At 42.8% G+C, this 21,040-nt stretch overlaps 8 protein-coding genes across 8 annotated transcripts; 4 read left to right on the plus strand and 4 right to left on the minus strand.

The window, feature by feature from the left end:
* The first annotated feature begins 1,160 nt into the window (after positions 1-1,160).
* Positions 1,161-3,764, plus strand: LOC108110463 (pickpocket protein 11). The gene is given in 6 exon segments (XM_041819081.1): positions 1,161-1,229; positions 1,729-2,254; positions 2,322-2,948; positions 2,999-3,131; positions 3,409-3,512; positions 3,586-3,764. Coding segments are annotated over 6 exon segments (1,638 nt in total).
* A 70-nt stretch (positions 3,765-3,834) lies between these two features.
* On the plus strand, positions 3,835-5,811 carry LOC108110937 (sodium channel protein Nach). Its single transcript, XM_017220230.2, is given in 7 exon segments — positions 3,835-3,957; positions 3,959-4,287; positions 4,373-4,675; positions 4,732-5,195; positions 5,250-5,418; positions 5,500-5,597; positions 5,664-5,811. Coding segments are annotated over 7 exon segments (1,599 nt in total). The 3' UTR covers positions 5,777-5,811.
* A 90-nt stretch (positions 5,812-5,901) lies between these two features.
* LOC108110936 (sodium channel protein Nach) lies at positions 5,902-12,113 on the plus strand. The gene is made up of 8 exons (XM_017220229.2): positions 5,902-6,023; positions 6,331-6,537; positions 10,150-10,500; positions 10,557-10,707; positions 11,112-11,305; positions 11,357-11,683; positions 11,740-11,849; positions 11,903-12,113. Exons 1-8 carry the CDS (start codon positions 5,911-5,913, stop codon positions 12,100-12,102), a joined length of 1,653 nt encoding a protein of 550 aa, XP_017075718.2. The 5' UTR covers positions 5,902-5,910; the 3' UTR covers positions 12,103-12,113.
* On the minus strand, positions 6,522-7,858 carry LOC108110939 (zinc carboxypeptidase A 1). The gene is given in 2 exon segments (XM_017220233.2): positions 6,522-7,566; positions 7,568-7,858. Coding segments are annotated over 2 exon segments (1,272 nt in total). The 5' UTR covers positions 7,835-7,858; the 3' UTR covers positions 6,522-6,561.
* Positions 8,474-10,051, minus strand: LOC108110940 (zinc carboxypeptidase). Its single transcript, XM_017220234.2, has 2 exons — positions 9,359-10,051; positions 8,474-9,217 (listed from the first exon to the last, which is right to left on the minus strand). Exons 1-2 carry the CDS (start codon positions 10,043-10,045, stop codon positions 8,630-8,632), a joined length of 1,275 nt encoding a protein of 424 aa, XP_017075723.2. The 5' UTR covers positions 10,046-10,051; the 3' UTR covers positions 8,474-8,629.
* LOC108110938 (methionine aminopeptidase 2) lies at positions 12,092-13,959 on the minus strand. Its single transcript, XM_017220231.2, is given in 4 exon segments — positions 12,092-12,700; positions 12,825-13,524; positions 13,526-13,638; positions 13,740-13,959. Coding segments are annotated over 4 exon segments (1,347 nt in total). The 5' UTR covers positions 13,846-13,959; the 3' UTR covers positions 12,092-12,272.
* Positions 13,960-14,379: 420 nt separating this feature from the next.
* On the plus strand, positions 14,380-15,252 carry LOC108111060 (transcription initiation factor TFIID subunit 11). The gene is made up of 2 exons (XM_017220389.2): positions 14,380-14,718; positions 14,783-15,252. Exons 1-2 carry the CDS (start codon positions 14,456-14,458, stop codon positions 15,102-15,104), a joined length of 585 nt encoding a protein of 194 aa, XP_017075878.2. The 5' UTR covers positions 14,380-14,455; the 3' UTR covers positions 15,105-15,252.
* On the minus strand, positions 15,238-19,153 carry LOC108111059 (zinc finger protein Xfin). Its single transcript, XM_017220388.2, is given in 6 exon segments — positions 15,238-16,045; positions 16,110-16,387; positions 16,389-17,291; positions 17,293-17,508; positions 17,569-17,942; positions 18,786-19,153. Coding segments are annotated over 6 exon segments (2,352 nt in total). The 5' UTR covers positions 18,790-19,153; the 3' UTR covers positions 15,238-15,468.
* Positions 19,154-21,040: the final 1,887 nt, after the last annotated feature.

A 21,040-nucleotide genomic window follows, 5' to 3' on the forward strand; every position in this document is an offset into this window, starting at 1 on the left:
ACCCCGCGATCTCCGTTACTCAAGGGTTTATTTATACGCAAATGCACCAAAATAACCTAGGCCCAACTCCCATGCTCTCGAGCTTGAAGCGAGTGCATCTGTCCTGGATCGATTAACCCAAGCAGCTGATATCGATGAAGTCTAAGCCCCTTATCAAGTCCCGACATCGAAACAATAATTGAGTAATATATTGGGGCTGAAATCGGGAGACATCGCCTCCCGGGCACGTGGCATGCAAATGAGCGGCGAAATGCCTGCGGAATCTCATTAGAAAGATTTGGCAACCTTGGGGCCGGTAAACGGGCCAAAAAACAAAACGGAACAAGCACAGAGATAATTAAATCCATGCGAACCCCAATTCAGGGGAAAAATTTATAGCTCTTACATTTCCATTGAATTCAAATATTTTTTAACCCACAAATCATATTTGTTCGTAAATATTTGCAAAGAAAATATTTATCTCAAGCTTTCCTACGCCTCAGTTGGATATATAACTTTGGAAATAACATATATTTGATAACGGAAAAAATATAGATTAATGGAGAGGGTTTTCCATTAAATAAAAATTTAGTGGAAGGGGGTCCTACGTCAATCTTGTGCAGTTTTAGTAATCCCTAAAAGTATGCTGCATATGTCAGTGCTGCTTATAGCCTATAACCTGTAAAATAAAAATCCTAGTAAGAACCTTGTTTTGAGTTTTAGGTTGACTCCTAATAAATATATAATAAAGTGATATATAAGATAAGCATATAAATTTATATCTTTTTTATAAATTTATCTAGAGCATTTAACTTTATTACTTTTAATAGAAGAATAGATTTGCAGTAATCATTTTGATGGGGATAATACTTGGCACAAGCCTCTTTTCCTTATAACAACATTCCCGCACTTGCTGAACTTGTAACGACTTCAATTACAAATCAGGTTCCTCAAATCTAAATGGGCTTTTCACCTTAAAAGATTGTATACAATCTGACACATTAATTGCTTAAAATGTGTATAGAAAGATTATGAAAGCAGTGTGATTATGCGATTACGAATCGTGAAAATCAAAATCTAACAGATTGGCAATCAGACCCAGTTCCATTAATCAGCTGACGAAGGTGCAAATTTAGTTTTTTGGGAAAAACCCCGAAAACCATTTTAAAATTGGAGCTACAATGACACTTGGACTTCGAGCGATGACACGAGCGGAATATTTAAACGCCGTAATTGTGGGCGGCAGGGAGGTATGTATGTATGTAGATAACAATAGACTCATTAGCAAGCCAATGCAAAGTCAAAAACAATAACAATAACGAGGATGAGCGAGTAGGAAGTTCACATAATAATATATTTGCTGCAAACAATTTTCTATTCATATTTACCGAGCTTATCGCCTGTGTAGTTCGGTAGCCAGTTGCGCATAGACAAATAAATATCTGGATAATTGTTTCTCCAGTTGGGGGTGTGAAGGCAAATCAACAATGGATATTGATACACTGCCTCGATTACGACTAAGCACACACAGATATAGAGGTGAAAGTCCTCCACTCACGCCCACTGACCCTCAATTATGATATTGTTGATTGTGGACAGAACAGCTTTAAGGGCGTGTTATTCCCAGATACAATTTTATAACACGGAGCCCAAATGACTTAATTTTTTTTGTATATAAAAAGCTTTTTTTAGAAAAATAGGATAGTTCAGCGTCATTCTTAACTTACTCACAACACTTTAAAATTTCAGAATATTGTTATTGTCATGTCAGCTTTACAAAGAGAGGGTTCCCCACCACCCATATATGTGGACAATTTTGAAAATTACCTAAAGCCGAAGCAACCAAATAAATGCCAGCCACTTCAGCGATTTCAAAATCCAAAAGCGAAAACAAATTTAAACCTAACAAAAAGCTTAAAACGTTTAAAAATACTCAGATGATATCTTAGTCTCTCAAAACGCTTCCAGCAACTGCCTCTGCCCAGATTCCTTGGATTTCTAAAAGAACGTAATGATGATGGCTTGTGTAAGAAGAAGACAGGATTTGAGATCTACTGCGAGATGGCTAGCATACACGGCTTTCACATCTTTGTGGGTGCCAAAACCTGGCAGCGAACTCTCTGGTGGCTGCTCATTTGCACTGCAGTTCTGCTTTCGCTTATCCTAGTCATTATGTCACTTTCCATGTCAAGGGAAACACCAACCATACGCTTTATAGACACTATGATGAAGCCCACGGCGGAAGTACCATTTCCTGCGGTCACTATTTGCGGTTTACATACAATTTCCAAAGAAAAGATTACAGACTAAAGCAGAAGAATTAAGATTGCCAGTGGAAATGCTTCAGACATTATCATCCATAAACTCTTCTGTAATAGATCAGCTAACCATAAGAAATGTAAGTTGGTTGGAACTCCTAGAGGATTTGGCTTTACCGATCTGTCCTCAAATTGAATTTTGTCAGTGGGAAAACCGAGGAAAAAGCTGCCTAGAGAAACTGATGCCTATTTGGACACTGGATCAACGCCTTTGCTGCATTTTTAATTACAAAAATCAGCTTTTCAGCTCTCATTTAGGGCTCAGTTTGGTTTTAGGACCTAGTGAAGAAGTGCTCGAAAATTCGAATTTGCGTGGATTAGAGGTTCTTATACATGAATCCAACGAAATACCAAACGAAGGAACACCAAGGTTACTAGTGCCAAGCGGATCAGAAACTCATATTATGCTAAGACTTTTTGTGAACCGATTCTCGAAAAATGTAGAGGGTTTAACTCTTCAGAAAAGAGGATGCTACTTACCAATAGAACGTCCTCTGATCTCATCTAACTTGTACAACCAAATCAACTGCCAGGCAGAATGTCGCAGCAAAGAAATCTTAAAGCTGTGTACCTGTGTTCCACCCAAAGCTCCTCGTCAAGAAAGCTGGCCTATTTGCGGCCTAAAACAAATGCAATGTGTAATGGATTTTGGTATGTGGCAGAATATTTACGGAACTTCACTTATTTCTGACTGTTTACAGATAATGATGAGGTCACCAACGGAGAACAAAAGAACTGCGATTGCCTTCCGCCATGTGAGTTCAATCGCTATGAATTCCAAAGCGATATACGACTTATAGAGAAATCTACGAGTAAAAACATTAATAACTCAAGGTAAGTGCAACATATTGTAGTCTTTTGAGTTTTTATTGGAATATATATTTTTCCCTAGGGCTATAAATATTCTTGAAAAATTGTAAGAAATCTTCATTTCAAAGCCATATGGTATTATTGAATTGATTTTATGATCCATTAAAAAACATCAATATTGAAAGATATTTACATTCATTATCCGTGCTTAAGGTTAAGGACTAATCAAATCAATATTTGTATAAAATAAACCATACTTATGGTTAGATTTAAATAAAAATATTTTTAATCAATACTTTAGCTATAAAAATTCAGCAAATAAAGTCCGTCTCCATGTCTACTACGACTCACCAATTGCCGAGCAGCTGCTCTTGGACGTGTACGAGAACTGGCTGACATTCATAGGCAAGTCCATTAATGACCTACAAGGTATTTCCACTAAAAATGACATTCATCGAACAACCCATTTTATGGGCAGGAACCTTCGGTGGTATAACCGGACTATTTATGGGCTGCAGTTTCGTTTCGGTCTTCGAGTTGATATTCTTTTCGTGTGTGCGACCAACATGCAACTGGCTAACCCGACAACAGATACTTTGGCGACGTCACCGAAACCAAAAGGTGGGAAACACCGGGGTGGTCATTAGGGCTAACTAATTAGGAGCTGTCCTAATTATCTTGCCTTTCGGCTAAGTCACAGTTGCCCAAAGGAAGCCAACCTGTAGAGATGGCATTCAAGAAGCGGCGCATCTTTGATTTGCGGCAGGTTCAGGCCCAACAAATGGCTACCACCACTGCCACTCGACGACGCAGTGATCCCATCCACATCAATCAACAAAATTCCATCCATCCCTAAACATCGTTTTCGCCAGTTTAGAGATTGGTTCACTGACAATATGCGGAACTACTGCCAGACTACGTCCCTTCACGGATTCAGTTACATCACCCGACAGGACATCAGTCGCAATGAGCGTTGGTTTTGGCTGGTGGTTGTGATCCTGGCCATCATCACATCCATTGTCCTGGTCGTCTTCTCCTGGTATTGGAGTCAAGAAACTCCAACGGTGACCGTTATCGAGAGCTCGCACTTTCCCACCTGGAATATTCCGTTCCCAGCGGTCACTATATGTAACTTTAACAAGATATCCAAGAACAAGGCACTCAGTTTGCTGGAACAAATGTAAGTTAATTATATAATGTTTGTAGCAATCTCTATCCCTACATAGATAATCTATACCCAAAGTAATTTCCAATAATTTTTCTAGGCAACTCCCAGTTGGTGTTAACAAATCGGAGCTTCACAACCTCTTCAATCTCACACTTTTGCCGGTGGACAACCTCATCAGCAACAGCTCACTGCATATCTATGATCGAATTTTAAGTCTCAATAATCTTACACTCACAGGACTCACCCAGCAATTATCACCAGACTGCATCGATATGATCTCCAGTTGCATTTGGAAGGGCATTAATACCCGATGTGACAGTCTTTTCCAACGAATAGATACAATGGAAGGGCAGTGCTGCACCTTTAACTACTTTGGTGGTATTACCAATAATTTTCCAGAGTAAGTATGAATACTAAAATAATTCCTATGATAGCATAACCAAATTCACACTTCAGAAAAATCGCATATCAGGTTCCGAAGCGACCTTATCGGGTCACAGGTTGCGGCTATCCCACAGGTCTCTCCGTGCTGCTTAATCCCATGATATCTGACTATTACGGAACGTTCTTCAGTGGCTATGGGTTTCGACTACTCCTTCACGATTCCTACAACTTTCCAGATGAGAACTCGGAGACCAAAGTCGTGACCACAACAAGGGAAAGTTTTGTAAGGATAAATCCAGAGTCTACCTACGCTACCAATGATATCCGACGTATGGACTTGTCCTTGAGGAACTGCCTCTTTGGCAGCGAGAGGAGTATGCATGGACTACGAAGGTATTCCTTTATCAACTGTATGTTTGAATGCCGTGTCCGGATGGCCGTAGATCTCTGCGGGTGTCTTCCGCCTTACGTTTTTAATAATGGCACTTATAAAGTGTGCGGCGTGCTGGAAACCAACTGCATGATTCACAGCAAAAGTGGGTGAAGCAGTAGATTTGTGGGTGATACTTACTCATCTCTGGTGATTTTAGGACTCTTTTCCCATGCTCTTGGTAATTTGAATTTCTCACTCTCGATTGTTCGAGAGACGGATAGCTTTCCCTGCGGATGTCTGCCGGACTGTCAGTCGAATCATTATGTTTCGGAGAGTACTACAGGACGGCTGGATATGAGTTACTTTGCCAATCGTCCAACATACAGGTTATACTTCCATTTTAATATCTGAATAGTTAGAAAGATAAAGTCCTCCTAACTTCTAATACCTTTCTTAATCCCAATCAGCAATGCCACGGACAGGATACTGCTGCATGTGTTCTTCAGTGATCTGATGAGCACCAGGTACCGTACGGACATATTCCAGAATTGGCTATCTGCTTTAGGTATGCTTGATTACAATTCAATAAATTATCCACAATACCTATTGATTACTGTATTTCCTTTGACAGCTTCTTTTGGTGGCTTGCTCGGTCTAATTATGGGATTCAGCATAGTGACGGCCTTTGAGTTTCTCTACTTCCTGACATTTAGGCCAGTTTTCAACTACATTAACCGGGACTAGAGCCGCAAAACACAGTTGCACTCCACACACACAGCTCATTGCACGTTCCACTTGACACGCTTTCATTAGGGCTCTGATTGATGAGCAATAGCTAGCACTATAAATCGTCTGGACTGGAGCACTCTACAAACACAATGGCTCGAGTGGAGGAGTCTCTCTATCGGCGCTTGTTCCGTGAGTTTTTGCGGCAGAGTTGCATCAATGGACTGCATCCGTTCCTTTATCATTCACCTGTTCGTTATGCCAAGTGAGTTGGAAAGGCCTAGCTAGCTAGTTGGGAGCCATATTAATGAGTTGTAGTTATTAGTAATGTACCTTGAAGAATAGTTTAAAATGGAAAAGATTCACGAATTTAAATACAGACAGCTTCAAAATCGATATATTTGTAATAGTTCTATAACAGCAATAAAAGATAATCTATATATTAAACCTATTCAGCTTTATAATGTTGAGGATATATCAAGGGTCTTAATATATCTTTCAACCATTTTTCAACCAAAGGTTCCATATTTGCAATACTTACCACTACCAAGCACATGATTTTCTATTTGCAGAACCCTTTGGCTAGCACTGCTCACCGCTATTGTGATCTACACCCACATTGTGATTGTTAATCTCACCCAGGAGTACCTGGTGCAGCCCACCGAAATCCATATAGCACCCGACCTAGTTCATGTAGCCAACAGCCCCTTTCCAGCGGTTGGAGTATGCACCGCAAACAAAATCAGTAAACGCTTGCTCCGAATTTATGCCGTAAAACTGTGAGTACTTTATTAGTAAGTCGCTTAGTTGAAGTAGCCCAAGTTGTTGACCTCAGCGGTCATAGCCACAATCGAATCAAGCAGCTCCTCACTGGCCGGAACGATCTGCTCAGCAGGAAGCCTGAATCCAGTGAAGTAGGAGGTGGAAGAGGGGCGTAATTCGTAGCAGAAGGACATGCGCACATCCTGGGTTCCGTAGGCCCAGTCCACACTAGCTCCAGCAGCCGGATAGATGGCATCGTAAATGTTTCCTCCGGTGTACTTGGTTCCATAGCGCTTGTTCACGGCAGCAATGGCTGCGTCGTAGACCTTCACGAAATCGTCAACGTTATCGGGCAGGTCGGAGGTGTGACCATAGGGATACAGAAGGTACTGGGAGTAGGCGTGCAGTGAGATGTATAGCTTGATATTTAGTGTTTTGATGAACTCCGACAGCGACAGGGTCTCGACCTCGGAGAAAGCGGAAGGTCCGGCATAGGTGTCAGAGCAGGCACTGCTGCTGGCACCAACCTCGTTCCAGTGGAAGCCCCAGTTCCTGTTGGGATCGGCGCCGAAGCAGCTGCCGTAGGGAGTACGGGTCTTGCGCCACAGGCGATCAGTAGTGTGGGTGTAAACGTAGCCATCGGGATTAGCGTGGGGCAAGATGTACCAGGTGTAGTTCTCGGCCAGCTGCTTAATGGATTCCTCATCGGACGTCAGGAGTTGGTTGATGATGTAGGTGGCGGCAGCCGGAGCGATCCACTCACGGGCATGGATACCGGCCTCCAAGAAGATGCCGGGTTTGTTTTTGCCTCCCTTGGTGATCTTAACGCCGAGAATGGAGCGGCCCTGGTAGGACTTGCCGCCCTCAATGAGGGTGACTACTCCGGGGTTTTGCTGAGCCAGGGTTTGAAGCCAGGCGTAGGTATCATCGAGTTCATAGTATTCAGCCCAGTTGTAGGCCCTGGTGGCACGTCCCTTGATGGCAACCTTCTCTTCGACCTCGTCCATAGACTTCTGAACATCGCTCGACTTTAGTTCGTATTTGATCTTCAGCCTTGCCCAAGATCTCCAAGAAGTCGGGCACCTTGTGGGGAGCCACCACGATCTGGACATCAGCGCCCACAATGTGAACTCCGTCCAAGAACATGATCGAGTCACTAGATCCCTCCAGATCCTTCAGAACCGCCAGTTGCTTGGCATTCTCTGTAGTCGCCTTGTACATGCGGTAGTTATCATAGCGAACTCGTTCGGCACTCACGGATGAGGTGGCCACGATGGCCAGGAGGGCAAAAAGAAGGCACTTTGTCAGCGACATGGTTGTCGTTGGTTTGAGCCACAAACTGATGAACCACTTCCTTTTATAGGCCCCCGATAAGAGCGGTCACAATCCACAAACTGAATCTGATTTACGGTCCGCGACTGCCTTTGACAATTGCTCGGGCAGTAAATATAGGAGTAATCTATGAAATCGTCGTGGAACACCTTTATCGCCGTCTCAACGGCTGTGCCTGGTAAATCACTATAATTCCCAACTTGCTCTCGGTTCATGACTTCTTGAGCTCATCAGAAAACTGCCATTTCATTAAATAATGATTCCATTAGCCTTGCCATTAAAAAGTAAAGCGTTTTTGTCAATATATTTTTTAGGTTTTCTGTCAGTTGGTTATATAATTAATTTAAATTAAATTTGAACATATTCTTAGGAAATTTGTACTATTTTTCCCTTAAGCAAGGGGCAAACCGATAGTACCTTATCTAAGTATTCGTAGTTGGAAAAATCCCATTTCTAAATTGCTGATATTCATTGTTAAAATGGCAGCTTCGTCATTAAATTTAGCTATTGTTTATGTTGTATCATCATTTATATGTACCACTCAATTCTTAAGTAAAGTATCAATTCAGATTGTAAGATTGATAAAACATTTAATCAAATCATTTGTTTTTCTATTGATAATTTACTAAGCGAATTTTTACCATTCATCTAATCAGCCAGTCAAAGTTATCTTCGATAATCAAACAAGGTTAGTTCTAGTTTGTGTTCTAAACAGATCTCTTTCTTTCATATCTTATCAATACTACTTCTTAAATATTTGAAGAAAATCTCTCTCTTTTATTCAATTTTATAACCTTCGATTTGAGCAGCTGCTTTAATCATTTCCACCAGCGAGTCTGTGGTCTCCTGACCCGTGGGTATAATTTGGGAGGCGGGAAGTCTAAAGCCGGTCCAGAAACTGTAACCGGAGGGACGCAGCTCATAGCAAAAGGAGTATTTTACGTTGAGCACACCGTAAACCCAATCCATGCTAGAGCCAGCTGCCGGATAAATAGCATCGTAAACATTTCCTCCAGTATATCGAGTTCCGTAACGCCGTTTCATTGCACCAACAGCAACGTTGAAGATCTTCTCCAGCTCCTTATGGTTTACTGGTAGAGTGGAAGTGTGTCCATAGGGATATAGCAACAACTGAGAGAAGGAATGCAGCGAGAGGTACATGAACATGGGCTCCGGCAGAGTTTTTAGGTACTGGGAGAGAGACTCCACCTCAGGTTCAGAAAAGGCCTTAGGTCCGGCATATGACTCTGAACACGGATCAGAACTTGCTCCCACCTCACGCCAATGAAAATCCCAGTTCCGGTTTGGATCCGTGCCAACACAGTTCTTGTCCTGGGGACTTCGTGTCTTGCGCCACATGCGGTTCTATTGTGTATAATGCAGATTAAATTCTAATTTTATATATAAATAAGATAAAAGTATTGCACTTTTGACAAAAACCTACTACCAACTTTACTTTATTGACAAAACTTTAAAATAATGTCCCTCCGAAAAATTAAAACTCACCGTTTTGTGGGTGTAGACATATCCGTCTGGGTTTGCATGGGGAAGAATGTACCAAACAAAAGATCTGGATAGACTCATGATCTGTGACTGCTGGGAACTTAGCAACTCGTTGGCAAAGTAGGTGGCTGTGGCAGGACCTATCCACTCCCTAGCATGCATTCCAGCCTCCAAGAAAATTGATTGTTTTTCATCTCTACCATTTTTGTGATTAATTTTCAGTCCCAAAAGCTCACGTCCCTCATAACTTTGACCCGCCACAAAGACACTAACGATGTCCGGGTACTTAGCCACAAGATTCTGCATCCAACGATGTGTGTCATTAAGTTCATGGTATTCACTCCATGAGTAATCATCACTTCGTCGGTTAGCATCCGCAACGGGCTCTATGTCCAAGGATAAGCTGGCCTGGGCGTTCCCATCGATAAGGTCAGGAGAAAGTTCCAAGCCTTTGAGGAACTTAAGAAAAGTTTCATCGTAACTTGGAGCTACTAGAAAATCCGTTGGACCAAGATGTAAATTGTTCAAAACTATAGCATCTTCGCTTTTGGTCTCCAAAGATTGAAGTTCCTCCAGTTGATTCGCCTTCCATGGGCTCACTCTATAAACTTTGTAATTATCGAACCTCAGGCGTTCAGTCAAACAAAAAGTAAGAATATTAACCGACAGTAGCACCAGTAGAAGCTTCATATTGGCACTAGTCCAGGGTTAGTCTTGCCGTGGGCCTTTTATACCCCACACGAGTGCAGTGAGGCATACTAATTTCTGATCGTAACACTCCACGCCCCCAATAGATTCCATCACCAGGGCAACTCCTCTCTGCAGGCGGTGGCCCTAGATGTGGACGATATGGCCGATCGCCTGCTGGTGCTGGCTCAGTTCTATCTGAACCCCCTCGAAACTGAACGTTGGAATGCCTCGGAGCTGGATCGGCTGCACTGGCTGCTCTTTAGTTACCACAACGACAGTGGATACTCGGTGAGCGATATACTAAGTGGCTTGTCCCCCGATTGCGGGGAACTGGTAATCAAAGGCATTGTCTTCGGGGCGCCCGTCAACACCAGTCAAATGTTCCTGAAACGACCAACCTCTACGAATGTGTGTTGCATATTTAACTACCAACGTAAAAGCTATTCCCGATTTGCGTAAGTCTATACCAATGTAGCCCCTTAATTGGTTTTAAGATATTAAAGATATTTAGAAACAAGCGAGCAGAAGAGGATGCTGAGATGAAAGCTGTCCCAAAGGTGGTATTTGAATCGAATTCTATATTGAATAGCGTTCAGTTTGTTCTGCAGGATACTCCGAAGGAAGATCAAACAAACACCTTTCATACCAATAACGCTTTTCATGTGAGTATGGATAATTTAAATCTGTATTTTAACAACTCTTTTTACACTTATTATTAAGGGGGTAGTAGCTTGGGATTGCTTATCTCATCTTAATTTGGCCTAATCAAATTAATTTATTTATCATCTCATGTTTATTTGATCAAATTAATCTCTACTAATTAAATTAAAAATACTAAAGTTTAGTATACCAACGCGTAAAAACCAAAAGCACGTATGTAGGTACTTTAAAAATAAAAGTTAGATTTTTGGTGTTAGCCACAACTACCCGTTAAGTGTAAACATTTTTATCGGTAAATCTCGCGTGTTTAACTAACTTTCCAAGCCCAAAAACTATAGTAAATACTTATAATAAATATTTATATATATTTTCTCTAAAAACCCATTCACTTTCTTAAATTTCTAAGCTAACAATTTTTCCACAAGAGGACTATGCCACCATCCAATCCACAACTTTAGGAGAAGTCCTTGTGGATCATAGCACCATAGTGGAGATTCCCATTCAACCGATGTTTTTTAGCTCAAGCAATGGGGTTCGGGCTGTTTCACCGCAAAAGCGACGATGTTACTTTCCTGAAGAAGGTAGACGATTGCTAAACCAGTAAGTACACATCCTTAGTCATTAGAGCCTGCGAGAACATCCTCCTTCCAGGTCATACTACTCTCTGGATGAGTGCCTTCTGGTATGCCGCATCAGGAGCATGGTTGATCATTGTGGCTGTATCTCTCCACCCATGGTTGGCAGTTCTATAGACATCGCTTACTGCATGCTACCCGATCTGCCCTGCTTGATGAGATGGAAAAGCATTTGGTATGGCTACAGTGAGTTCTCCTATCTGCAGAAAAAAGATGAGCACTTGGCTCAACGCCAATGCGAGCACTGTCTGCCTTCATGCAACGGAGTAAGCATGGGCATTACTACCAATGTGGCGCCCTTAAGGCGTACCCTTAATAGTACCGGCTACTTAAACGGTTTGCTGTAAGGGATATTGAATGAGTTCTTTGTTCTATAACATTGGAAATATATAATTCCAGCAAGGGGTTGACCAACGAGCGACCACTGGCCATAATTAAACTATTCTTTAAACTGCGTTTTGCACAAGCCACTAAATCGCAACTGGTGAGCACTTGGGTTGTTCTTCTGAGTAAGTAATGTTGTATGCTGTTGTATTAGATTCTTATTATAAAACCACCGCAGATCGTTTTGGAGGAATTCTCTCGCTTATGTATGGATTTAGCATAGTCAGTTACATAGAGATTATTTACTATCTTACCGGTAAAGGGTTTGTATACATATTCAGATCACTTTCGGTTAAAAAACCCAAAAAACGAAACTTATCTCACAGCCTCTACTGGAATGAACTTATGCCCAAGGGTGTTAAGAATCTACCATATTAAGATCTTTTTAATCTCATTCATCTTATATTCTGAGCATAATATACTGTATATATAATTCGGGCATCTTTCGCTCACAAATAATCAACAATAGAATGAACTTATATCAAAAACCGTATATAATGCAAGCCATATCTCGCCGAATAGTAATCAACATCCAGATCCTCTACCCACTAGTAGTCGTCGCCTCGGGAAACGATCTCTTTGCAGGTGGGTCGCAGCATGATGGTGTGTTCGTACTGAGCAGTATAGCAACCCTTGATGTCACACAACGGTGGGTAGGCCTCCACAATGCCCTTATCGCACAGATCCTTTAGGGCCATTTGGTACTTTGTGGCACCAGCGCGGTCCAGCCAGCGCTTGCAGAAGGCCAGGGTTCCGAAGTTTTTGTTGATGGTGCCTAGAAGCTGCTTGGAAGACTGAAGGCGCAGCGGCACAAATGGCAGCTCGAAGTTCTTCATGTAATGAGAGCAATCCATATCGTCATGGACCAAACCGCGACCAGTCGAGCCGAAAGTCTCAATAGCGTAAAACTCATCCTCTTCCATGCGAGTGGATTCACCACCCTTAACGATTGGCACCGTTTTTCCGGCATGGATGCCTGCAAATGTAATTTAATAATTAAATAATGTCTCACAAAATTTGAATTCTAAATTATAGCACAAATAAAAATTAAGTTTACCAAAAAGGTATAAAAAAATTAAGGAGACATTTTTAATGCTTACGGTACGGGCTGATGGAGTGTCCATTTAAGTTGCGAATGGCCTTGATGGGATATGTCTTGCCGTCCAATTCGATCTCGTAAGATTCCATAACCTCCTGAATGGCGGCACCAATATCGCATAGACGCACATCAATGCCAGCCTCCTTAATGCCCGTATTGGTGGCCTCCTTGACAGCCTGCAACAACTTGTCGTACTTGTTGTTGAAGGTCAGCGTAAAGGCGCAGTCAATGATCCGACCCTTGATGTGGGTGCCAAAATCAATCTTGCACACATCGTCGTACTGCAGCACGGTGGTGTCCCCGGCATTGGGCGTGTAGTGGGCGGCACAGTGGTTTAGAGAGCACCCTGTAGGGAAGGCCAATCCTGCATCGAGGCCATTTTCGCCGATTAAACGGCGGGCAGTGTTCTCCAGCTCCTCGCAGATCTGAATCATTGTCATGCCCGGCTTAATATAGCGCTGCATATACTGGCGAGTCTGCCTATGGGCCTCCGCTGCCTGGCGCAGCTCCTGGTAGATTTCCGTGTTCATACGGTCAAGGGCACGCTTCTCCTCCGACGTGAAACGATCCTTGGCTGTGCGGTCGTCCGCAAGATCCTTGGGCGTGGGGTGCTCCACGATCTCGCCCTCGGGGAAGTTGCCATCCGGATAGAGTTTGGCAATGGGTATGGTCGGCGGATCTGTTTGTCCGCTCTTCTTTCCCCTTGTTCCCCTTCTTTTTTGCCGGTTGAGCAGCCGGTGCTGCCGGTTTGGCTTCTCCGTTTGTGGTCAGCTCCTCGTCACCGCCTTCCCCGGAGGCCTTTTTGGCTGCCGCCTCTGTGGGTTAATGGGTTGTTTAGTGGGTGGTGGGTGGTTGTGGCAGAGTGGGCTGTGAAATTGCAATTACCGCAGCGCACTGCTCACATGAGGTCACTCACCTTGGCGAAGTTTCTTATTGTTCGGTTTGGGCTTCTTTTGTTTCTTGGCTTCATCGGCAATCTCGGGCGTAGCCGCCTCAACATTTAGGGTCTCAGTTGCTGACATTTCGGAGTGTGTCGGTAGCTGGTTAAACGATTAAATAAACGCAAAATCAAGCGCGCCTGGCGATGCCGATGCGGAGAAAAGAACAAAAACACGAGGTGTCATATGCCAGTGTTGCACAACGAGCGGTGGACTATCGAAACCAAAAAGAATATTCCAGTCTTGAAGCCCCTTTTAAAATGTTTTTATGCTTCTTGATTTCTTGAATAATGCTTGTTCTCTTATAAATTAAATTGGCAGTTTCCGCATTTATCTGGGCTAATACTTTAGAGCGATGGGACGGGCTTGCTTCGATTTTGAATTTAGAAAAGTTAAACAGGACAAATATTTAAAAAATATTTTACACTGACTTTTATTTTTTTTAACAAATGCCGTAGAAAAATTTTTTCAATTAAATTTTAATTAACTTGATATAAATCTACCTAAATTTTTAATGCAAAATTGTATTTTGTTTGTTTAAATGTGATAAGGCATTTTACCGATACTTGGTTTTATATCCGCTTATGGTATCTCGAAACTAGTGTTGCAAAACATGAACAAAGTGCATTAGCGCTGCTTCCAGCCCTGGTTTATTTTGTTTATATTCGCTGGTGCTCTTAAAAATCCCACTCAAATGGACGAAATCCTTTTTCCCACTCAGCAGAAGAACAATTCCCTGAGCGACAGTGACGATGTCGACCTTAAATTTTTCCAAGCGGCACCTGGCGAACGGAAAGACAGTGAAACCTCGGATCCGGGAAACGACGCAGACCGCGAGGGTAAAGATGTGGATGGGGACAACAAAAACACGGACGGAGACGGGGATTCAGGAGAGCCGGCGCACAAGAAGCTCAAGACCAAGAAGGAACTGGAGGAGGAGGAGCGGGAGCGAATGCAGTGAGTGTGTGCCAGAAGGCAATTCCTTTTCACATCCTCTAAACAACTTTGTCATCCCTCCCAGAGTCCTCGTTTCTAACTTCACGGAGGAGCAACTAGATCGCTATGAGATGTACCGTCGGTCAGCCTTTCCCAAGGCCGCCGTCAAGCGTCTGATGCAGACCATAACTGGATGTTCTGTGTCTCAGAACGTCGTGATCGCCATGTCCGGCATTGCAAAAGTGTTCGTTGGGGAGGTGGTGGAAGAGGCCCTCGACGTGATGGAAGCTCAAGGCGAGTCTGGTGCTCTGCAACCTAAATTCATCCGTGAGGCTGTACGCCGTCTGAGGTCCAAGAATAGAATGCCAATAGGTCGATACCAGCAGCCCTATTTCAGACTGAACTAGTGTGTTGTGAAACCAGATAGTTTGTAAGGTTAGTCAATAATAAAAATGTGTTTCCCCTATTAGAAGGTAATTGCTTATTATCGCAATTTGTAGTAATCATAATTCCTAAAATTAAAAAAAAAAAAAAAACAAATTTTTGTAAGGAAAATTTATTTTTCTTTAATGTTTTTGACAGGTCCGTATGGCATTAAACCTTTTACTACATCAATTTTATGTAGCTTATTTAATTTTTATGTTATTTAATTAATCCAGTCATTAAGTAGATATTATGTAGTTATCATCCCGTTTGTTGTACAGTAGAATACGCATCCGTTTACAAAAGCATCTTTATTAAGTGGGATCGCTAAATGAATGTGTTCCGAAGTTATTCCAATCGCCGGGCCTCGGCTTGCATGGTCTGAAGTACGATGTGGGGCACCAAGTGCGTGGAGGCATAGTTCAGGGGCACTGTAGCCAGTGGCGCCGAGCCGTCGGATGGGAAGTTCAGCTCCTGTGCCATGGGCATGTCCCTGTCGATGACGTCCTGAGCGATCAGAGTCTTGGTCTCTTCGTACTCCATGCCTGCCTCTGGCTTGGCTCCCATCAAGAGTTTTCCACGCTGCACGCCCATGTACTGGGTAGCCTTGGCATTCAAAGGCAATTGACCACATGTGTCGGCGTGCACCTTACGATGGGCCTGTAAGTTCGAGATGCAAGTGAAGCGCTTACCACAGTTATTGCACAGGAAACGCTTTATGCCCGTATGCACGGTCATGTGGGTGAGCAGACTTTCCCTGTACGGATATTCCTTGGGACAGAGGTGACACTTGTACGGTTTGTAGTCAGTGTGTCGCGTTTTCAAGTGCGACTTGTACTGTGCCTTCACTTTGAATGTCTTACCGCATTTGTCGCACTGGTATGGGGTGTCTGCTTTGTGAAGTAGCATGTGGGTTTTTAGAATACTGCGGGATATAAGATAAGTTATTAACACGTTTTTAAAAATATAAATATATAGTGTACGCATACCCAGCTGTGGACAAATGCTTGCCGCAGACACTGCAGCCATAGAGCGGGAGACGGCCGCAGTCGGAACGCACATGGTCTGAGAGCGAGGTGCGTCCGGTGAACTTCTTGCCGCATTTATCGCAGATGAGGTTCCGCTGTTGGCTACGCGGCTCCTTCTTTGAGTGAAAATTGCGTTCGTGGTTCTTGAGACTGTCATGGCCGGTCATGTACTTGTCGCACTTCTCACAGTAGAGCAGTTCTTTGTGCTGGGCTCTTGCGTGCTCCGTGGCCTGCTCCTTTGGTGGCGAAGAACAGGTTGCAGTAGCACGGACACTTAAAGGTTAACTTGCCATCCTCGCCGTGAACCTTCATGTGGGTGACCAAGCGCTTCTCCACCAGATAAATTTTGCTGCATATGGGACACTTAAAGACCTCCTCGTCCAGCTTAGCATGCACATCAACATCTTTAAATATCTCTTTCATTTCCGCCTCGTTTAACTTGTGGTCGTCGCGCAAATGTTTCTCATAGGGCTTGCGAATGTGGTAGATTTTGACGCAGTGTGGACACTTCCAGGATTTCTCCATCTTGTTGATCATCTTAAGGCGCTCCTTCAGTTCCTTTTTGCTGATCTTAGCTACGCGTTTTGGAGTACCCGAAGAGTCTTCAGGCGAGGGCGATCTTGGTGCGTTTCGCTTGCGATACTTCCTCTTGACGACCGGAATTTTTTCCTTTGGCGGTCGGCCTCGTTTTCTAACCCCTATTGGTTTCTCCTTGTGGTGGCCTCTTAGTGCCAAGACATCTTCTTCGGCTACCTCCACCAGCGGCACGGCCGCGATCTCGTCTAGGATACCAGCGCCCTGCTCCACCTTCAAGCTCTCGAAGGGCTTTAGGCCATCGCCCTCGTTGAGTAGCACATCCAGAAGCTTATCCTTTTCGTTGCTAAAGATATCAGTGCTCTCGGTCTTCACATACATGCTGGCGTCCTGGTACTCAAAATCCTCTTCGTCGAAGGCCTCTACCTTTACCATGGCCGGCGGAGGCAGCTGGAATCCGGATGCATCAGCATCGTCCTCACTATTATTGGGTTCGAAGTCGGGGCACTCGTCGCCCGAATCCGAGTTCTGGCTCTCCTGCTTGAGCTTCGTCTTCAGCCGGCTGGCCAGAGGAATGTCATCGTCGCTGTCCGATTCTTCGGTGGTCGTATAATCAATCATCATCATCATCATCATCATCATCATCGGAGTCCCTATTTCTACCTTTCTTGCGGAAAGAGTTTCGCTTCTTTTGCCCTGAATTTCCAGGCGAATCGTACTCCGGTTGGCCACATGTGTCTGGACGACTGCGTCGGTGCTTGGATAGATTAGAGCCGCTTGAAAAGCGGGTGTAGCAGCATTTGCACTCCATTGGGCGGGACTCCTCCTGAGGGGGTTGGTATTGAGATTAATATCATAACTTATGTTCTTCCTTCATTCTACTTACCCTGGGTAGCTTTTCCTCGCCACACTTGGTCCTGATGTGACGTCGATATGCCTCTTGGTACTTGTACTCTGCCCCACACTTTTCACAAACAAAGGGTTTGCGTTCCTGGCCAGCAGCCGGACCGGTGATTCCGTGCTCATCCTTGGCATGCTGGGTGAGCTCTTCCTCGTGGCAAAAACGAGCATCGCAGTGGCGGCACTCGAAGCCGCCCGGCGGCTGATGCTTTTTTACGTGCTTTACATATCCGGCCAGGGAGACCAGCGCCTTGTTGCACACCGGGCAATGCAACTTGGGTACCCCATCTGTGGTGATCTCTACCAGGAGTTTGGTGGCTGCAGCCGCCGCACTACTGCTGGGAGCCATCGACTCAGTCTCTGCAAATGGAAAATGAAGAATAGATAATAAAGGGGAAAATGTAAACAAATGCAAATTTGATTTTCAGTTGGTTTGGGTTTGTATGCGCCTACCAGGGATGAAACGCTTCAAGCCTTGGTTTGAATGCACTTGACGCGATATTTTTAAACTCGTTTTATTATATTCAACAATAAGCAATGTACTTTTAGCTTTCTTTAATATTTATTATATTTACTTGGGTAACTGTTGTGTAAATTTATTGTAATTTAAACTATATTTAAAATGTATTGATGTAATGCCTTTCCAAATAGTCTGATTGGATTTATTTCTACAGGTAAACTTAAGTTTAAATAGATAGTTTCACCAACAGAATAATACAGAGGCATAGATAGAGGCACAACGGTTACAACTATCGGCTATAAATTCAAACCTTTTAATAAAAAACAATATTATAACATTCGAAGCATTTCCAAATTATTCATAAGATAAAGTTTAAGTTGCTTTTATTTTAGATGTAAACTATCGATTTAGAGCCCTTTGTTCGATATTCTTTCCTGCCCTTTTCTCAATTTGTTCTTGTCCACCAACGACAACAAGAAAAACGACAATAGCAAGCGATTAGCGACACTGTGTTGCAACCCTGGTAGCATTGCGTTCGTCGAGTTAGTGGGCGAGTGTCGGGGGAGGCGAGGCAGGTAGGCAGGACAGCGACTTGGAAGTGCGCGCATCACGCAGAAATGCTCCTAGTTGGCTGCATCGGCTGTACCCCGAAATGGGGCTCCACCTTAACCCACCGATATCGGACGATACACGACTACATATTTACACCTACATATGTACCACCGTACACCATATACACCTACCCATATCGGTTCGGTCGAGTGGCGCTTCCTTGAGTTCTCTTTTCTCTCCTCTTCTCTCCGATTCAGATTCTCAGACACCGCTGGGGTCAGACAAATACAAATGTCTCGCTAATGATGGCTTCGCCTGATTTCGACTTCTTCGATTTGGGCTTTGGGTGCTGTGGTCCACTCTGTTTTGCGCCGATTGCAGTTAGCTGCATTTTCACTCACACTTATATTCGGCTATTATTGTTTGTTGTGGTCGGGCCCGAGCACTGTGAAAAATATTAACAACTCTTAAGTACACTTTAAAAAATGAAAAAACGCCAATGCGCTGCTGGCGAGTAAATTATTTTTCTTTGTGCAGCTCGAGGGTGGCAATGCAGCCCTAGTCGCTGCGCTCATTTGAGCGGCGAAACTAGTTCTCCGACAGCATTGTCACGAACCAGTTAAGCATTATTCTTCTCGTTCGTTTTTGCTTTCTGCTTTTGAACTCTAGGCGCAATTTCCCCTTAATGGTTTGAAACCCTACTTTATGAAAATTATGAATTATATCTAATATAATTTGTTCTTATTAATAATCAAAATATTTTATAATTTTGAATTTATTATAAAGTAACCTAAATTAAGGTACATTTCATTATTTTTAATTTATTTTATCATAACCCTTTTGCTTACTAAACAACGAGAGGGCATGTAAACAGGGTTGATTTTGGAAGCTATCGGCGGTTAATTTCAAATTAATAGTTAATACGCTTGTAAACGATCATAGATATTTAAGAGTTTTAAATAATAGAAAGGTAATACAAATTGCATAAATTAACAAGATTTTTTTTGTACGCTTTATTAATTCGGTAAACATTGAATTTAAATCCAATTAAGAATTTAAGGTATTTGTGTAAATGTTCTTTGATGCCTGTTCTTTAAACATTTCCGATCTATATAGCATACATTTCAAATTCAGCCTCCATAGTAGTGTGCGGCATGAATAAATAGTTTTCGTAATATAAAATAAAAATAAAATGTTAACGACAAACATGAAAAAACCAAAAATCCGTTTGTTTTGTGGACTCGTCACAAAAAGTCAAACTTGAGAGACTTCAAAGCAAAAGAAAAGTCAAACTTGAGAGACGTCAAAGCAAAAAATTAAATTTAAACCAAAGAACTAAATATGTTTATGAATATGAAATATATTTACGCCTTTTAGTAACTAATAAATCTGAAAGAAAAATATTGACAATAAAATGGACACTATACCTTCGTGTCTTAATTGGAATTATTTCTGCCGTGTTGAACTCTGGCTATGCCCAATTTATACCATTGCCTGCCGTTTGGTATTGATACTCAAAACCCCATCCCAATCCTCGATTGCCCCATCTAAGCCCTCGAAGGCCACCGAGTACTCTATTTTGATTTGGGGGCGATTACATTCAGGAAATTTACACTCATGCAGTTTATTGGGCTCGAAGCTGATTACAATTCTATGCCGGCAATTTAACCCAAACCCACGAACATTCAAAGGTGACGTCAATGTCGGTGTTAAGCCATGTGGGTGTGTGTGTGTATGTAAGTTGGAAACGTTGTTTATTTGCATACATATGGGGGCAAACAAATGCAGAAGGTCAATGTTGAAAGAGTGGCACAAAGAAAATGCACAGTTTGATAAGCACCATGTAAAACAATAAAATATATATACTATGTATGATATGTGTATATTTTGATTTTCAAAATGGAGAAGAGGGTGAAGATGTAGCCGAAAATTGTTCTAGCAATATTAACACAAAACTTCCACCAGCCAACAACTTAATCAATTCTGCTGCAAGTTGAAAACTTTCGGTTGGCTCCTGCATGTCCTGCCATCCTAGCCGTTTATTGTGTTTGTTTATTATGCAAATTTGCATTAATTTTTCGTAAGCCGCACACGTGAGCCAGCAACAACAAGAATGTGTGTGTAATGTAGTTGCAACTGTTGCTGGCGAGGTTTTTGGGCTTTCAAATTGCTTTCGAGCGCAAATCGTCGGCAAATTTCATTAAAAATGCATATATGTGTGGGGAAATCCCCCGTTTCAGAGTCCCCTTTTGACCCCCATGGTCTATGTCTCTCTTAGTTCCCAGCCACGTCCTCCCTTGAGATTAGCCAGCAAGGACATTTCGGAATCTTTTGTTTTATAAATAGCCCCCCTTTGATAAACAATTAAAAATGTAACTTGCTTTCGGCATGAACGGGTCTATCAATAGATGGGATTACAAGCAAGGCAACAACGAAAGTACCCCTT

The sequence above is a fragment of the Drosophila eugracilis genome, unplaced genomic scaffold (genome assembly GCF_018153835.1).
Source record: "Drosophila eugracilis isolate 14026-0451.02 unplaced genomic scaffold, ASM1815383v1 contig_445, whole genome shotgun sequence".
Lineage (NCBI taxonomy): Eukaryota > Metazoa > Arthropoda > Insecta > Diptera > Drosophilidae > Drosophila > Drosophila eugracilis.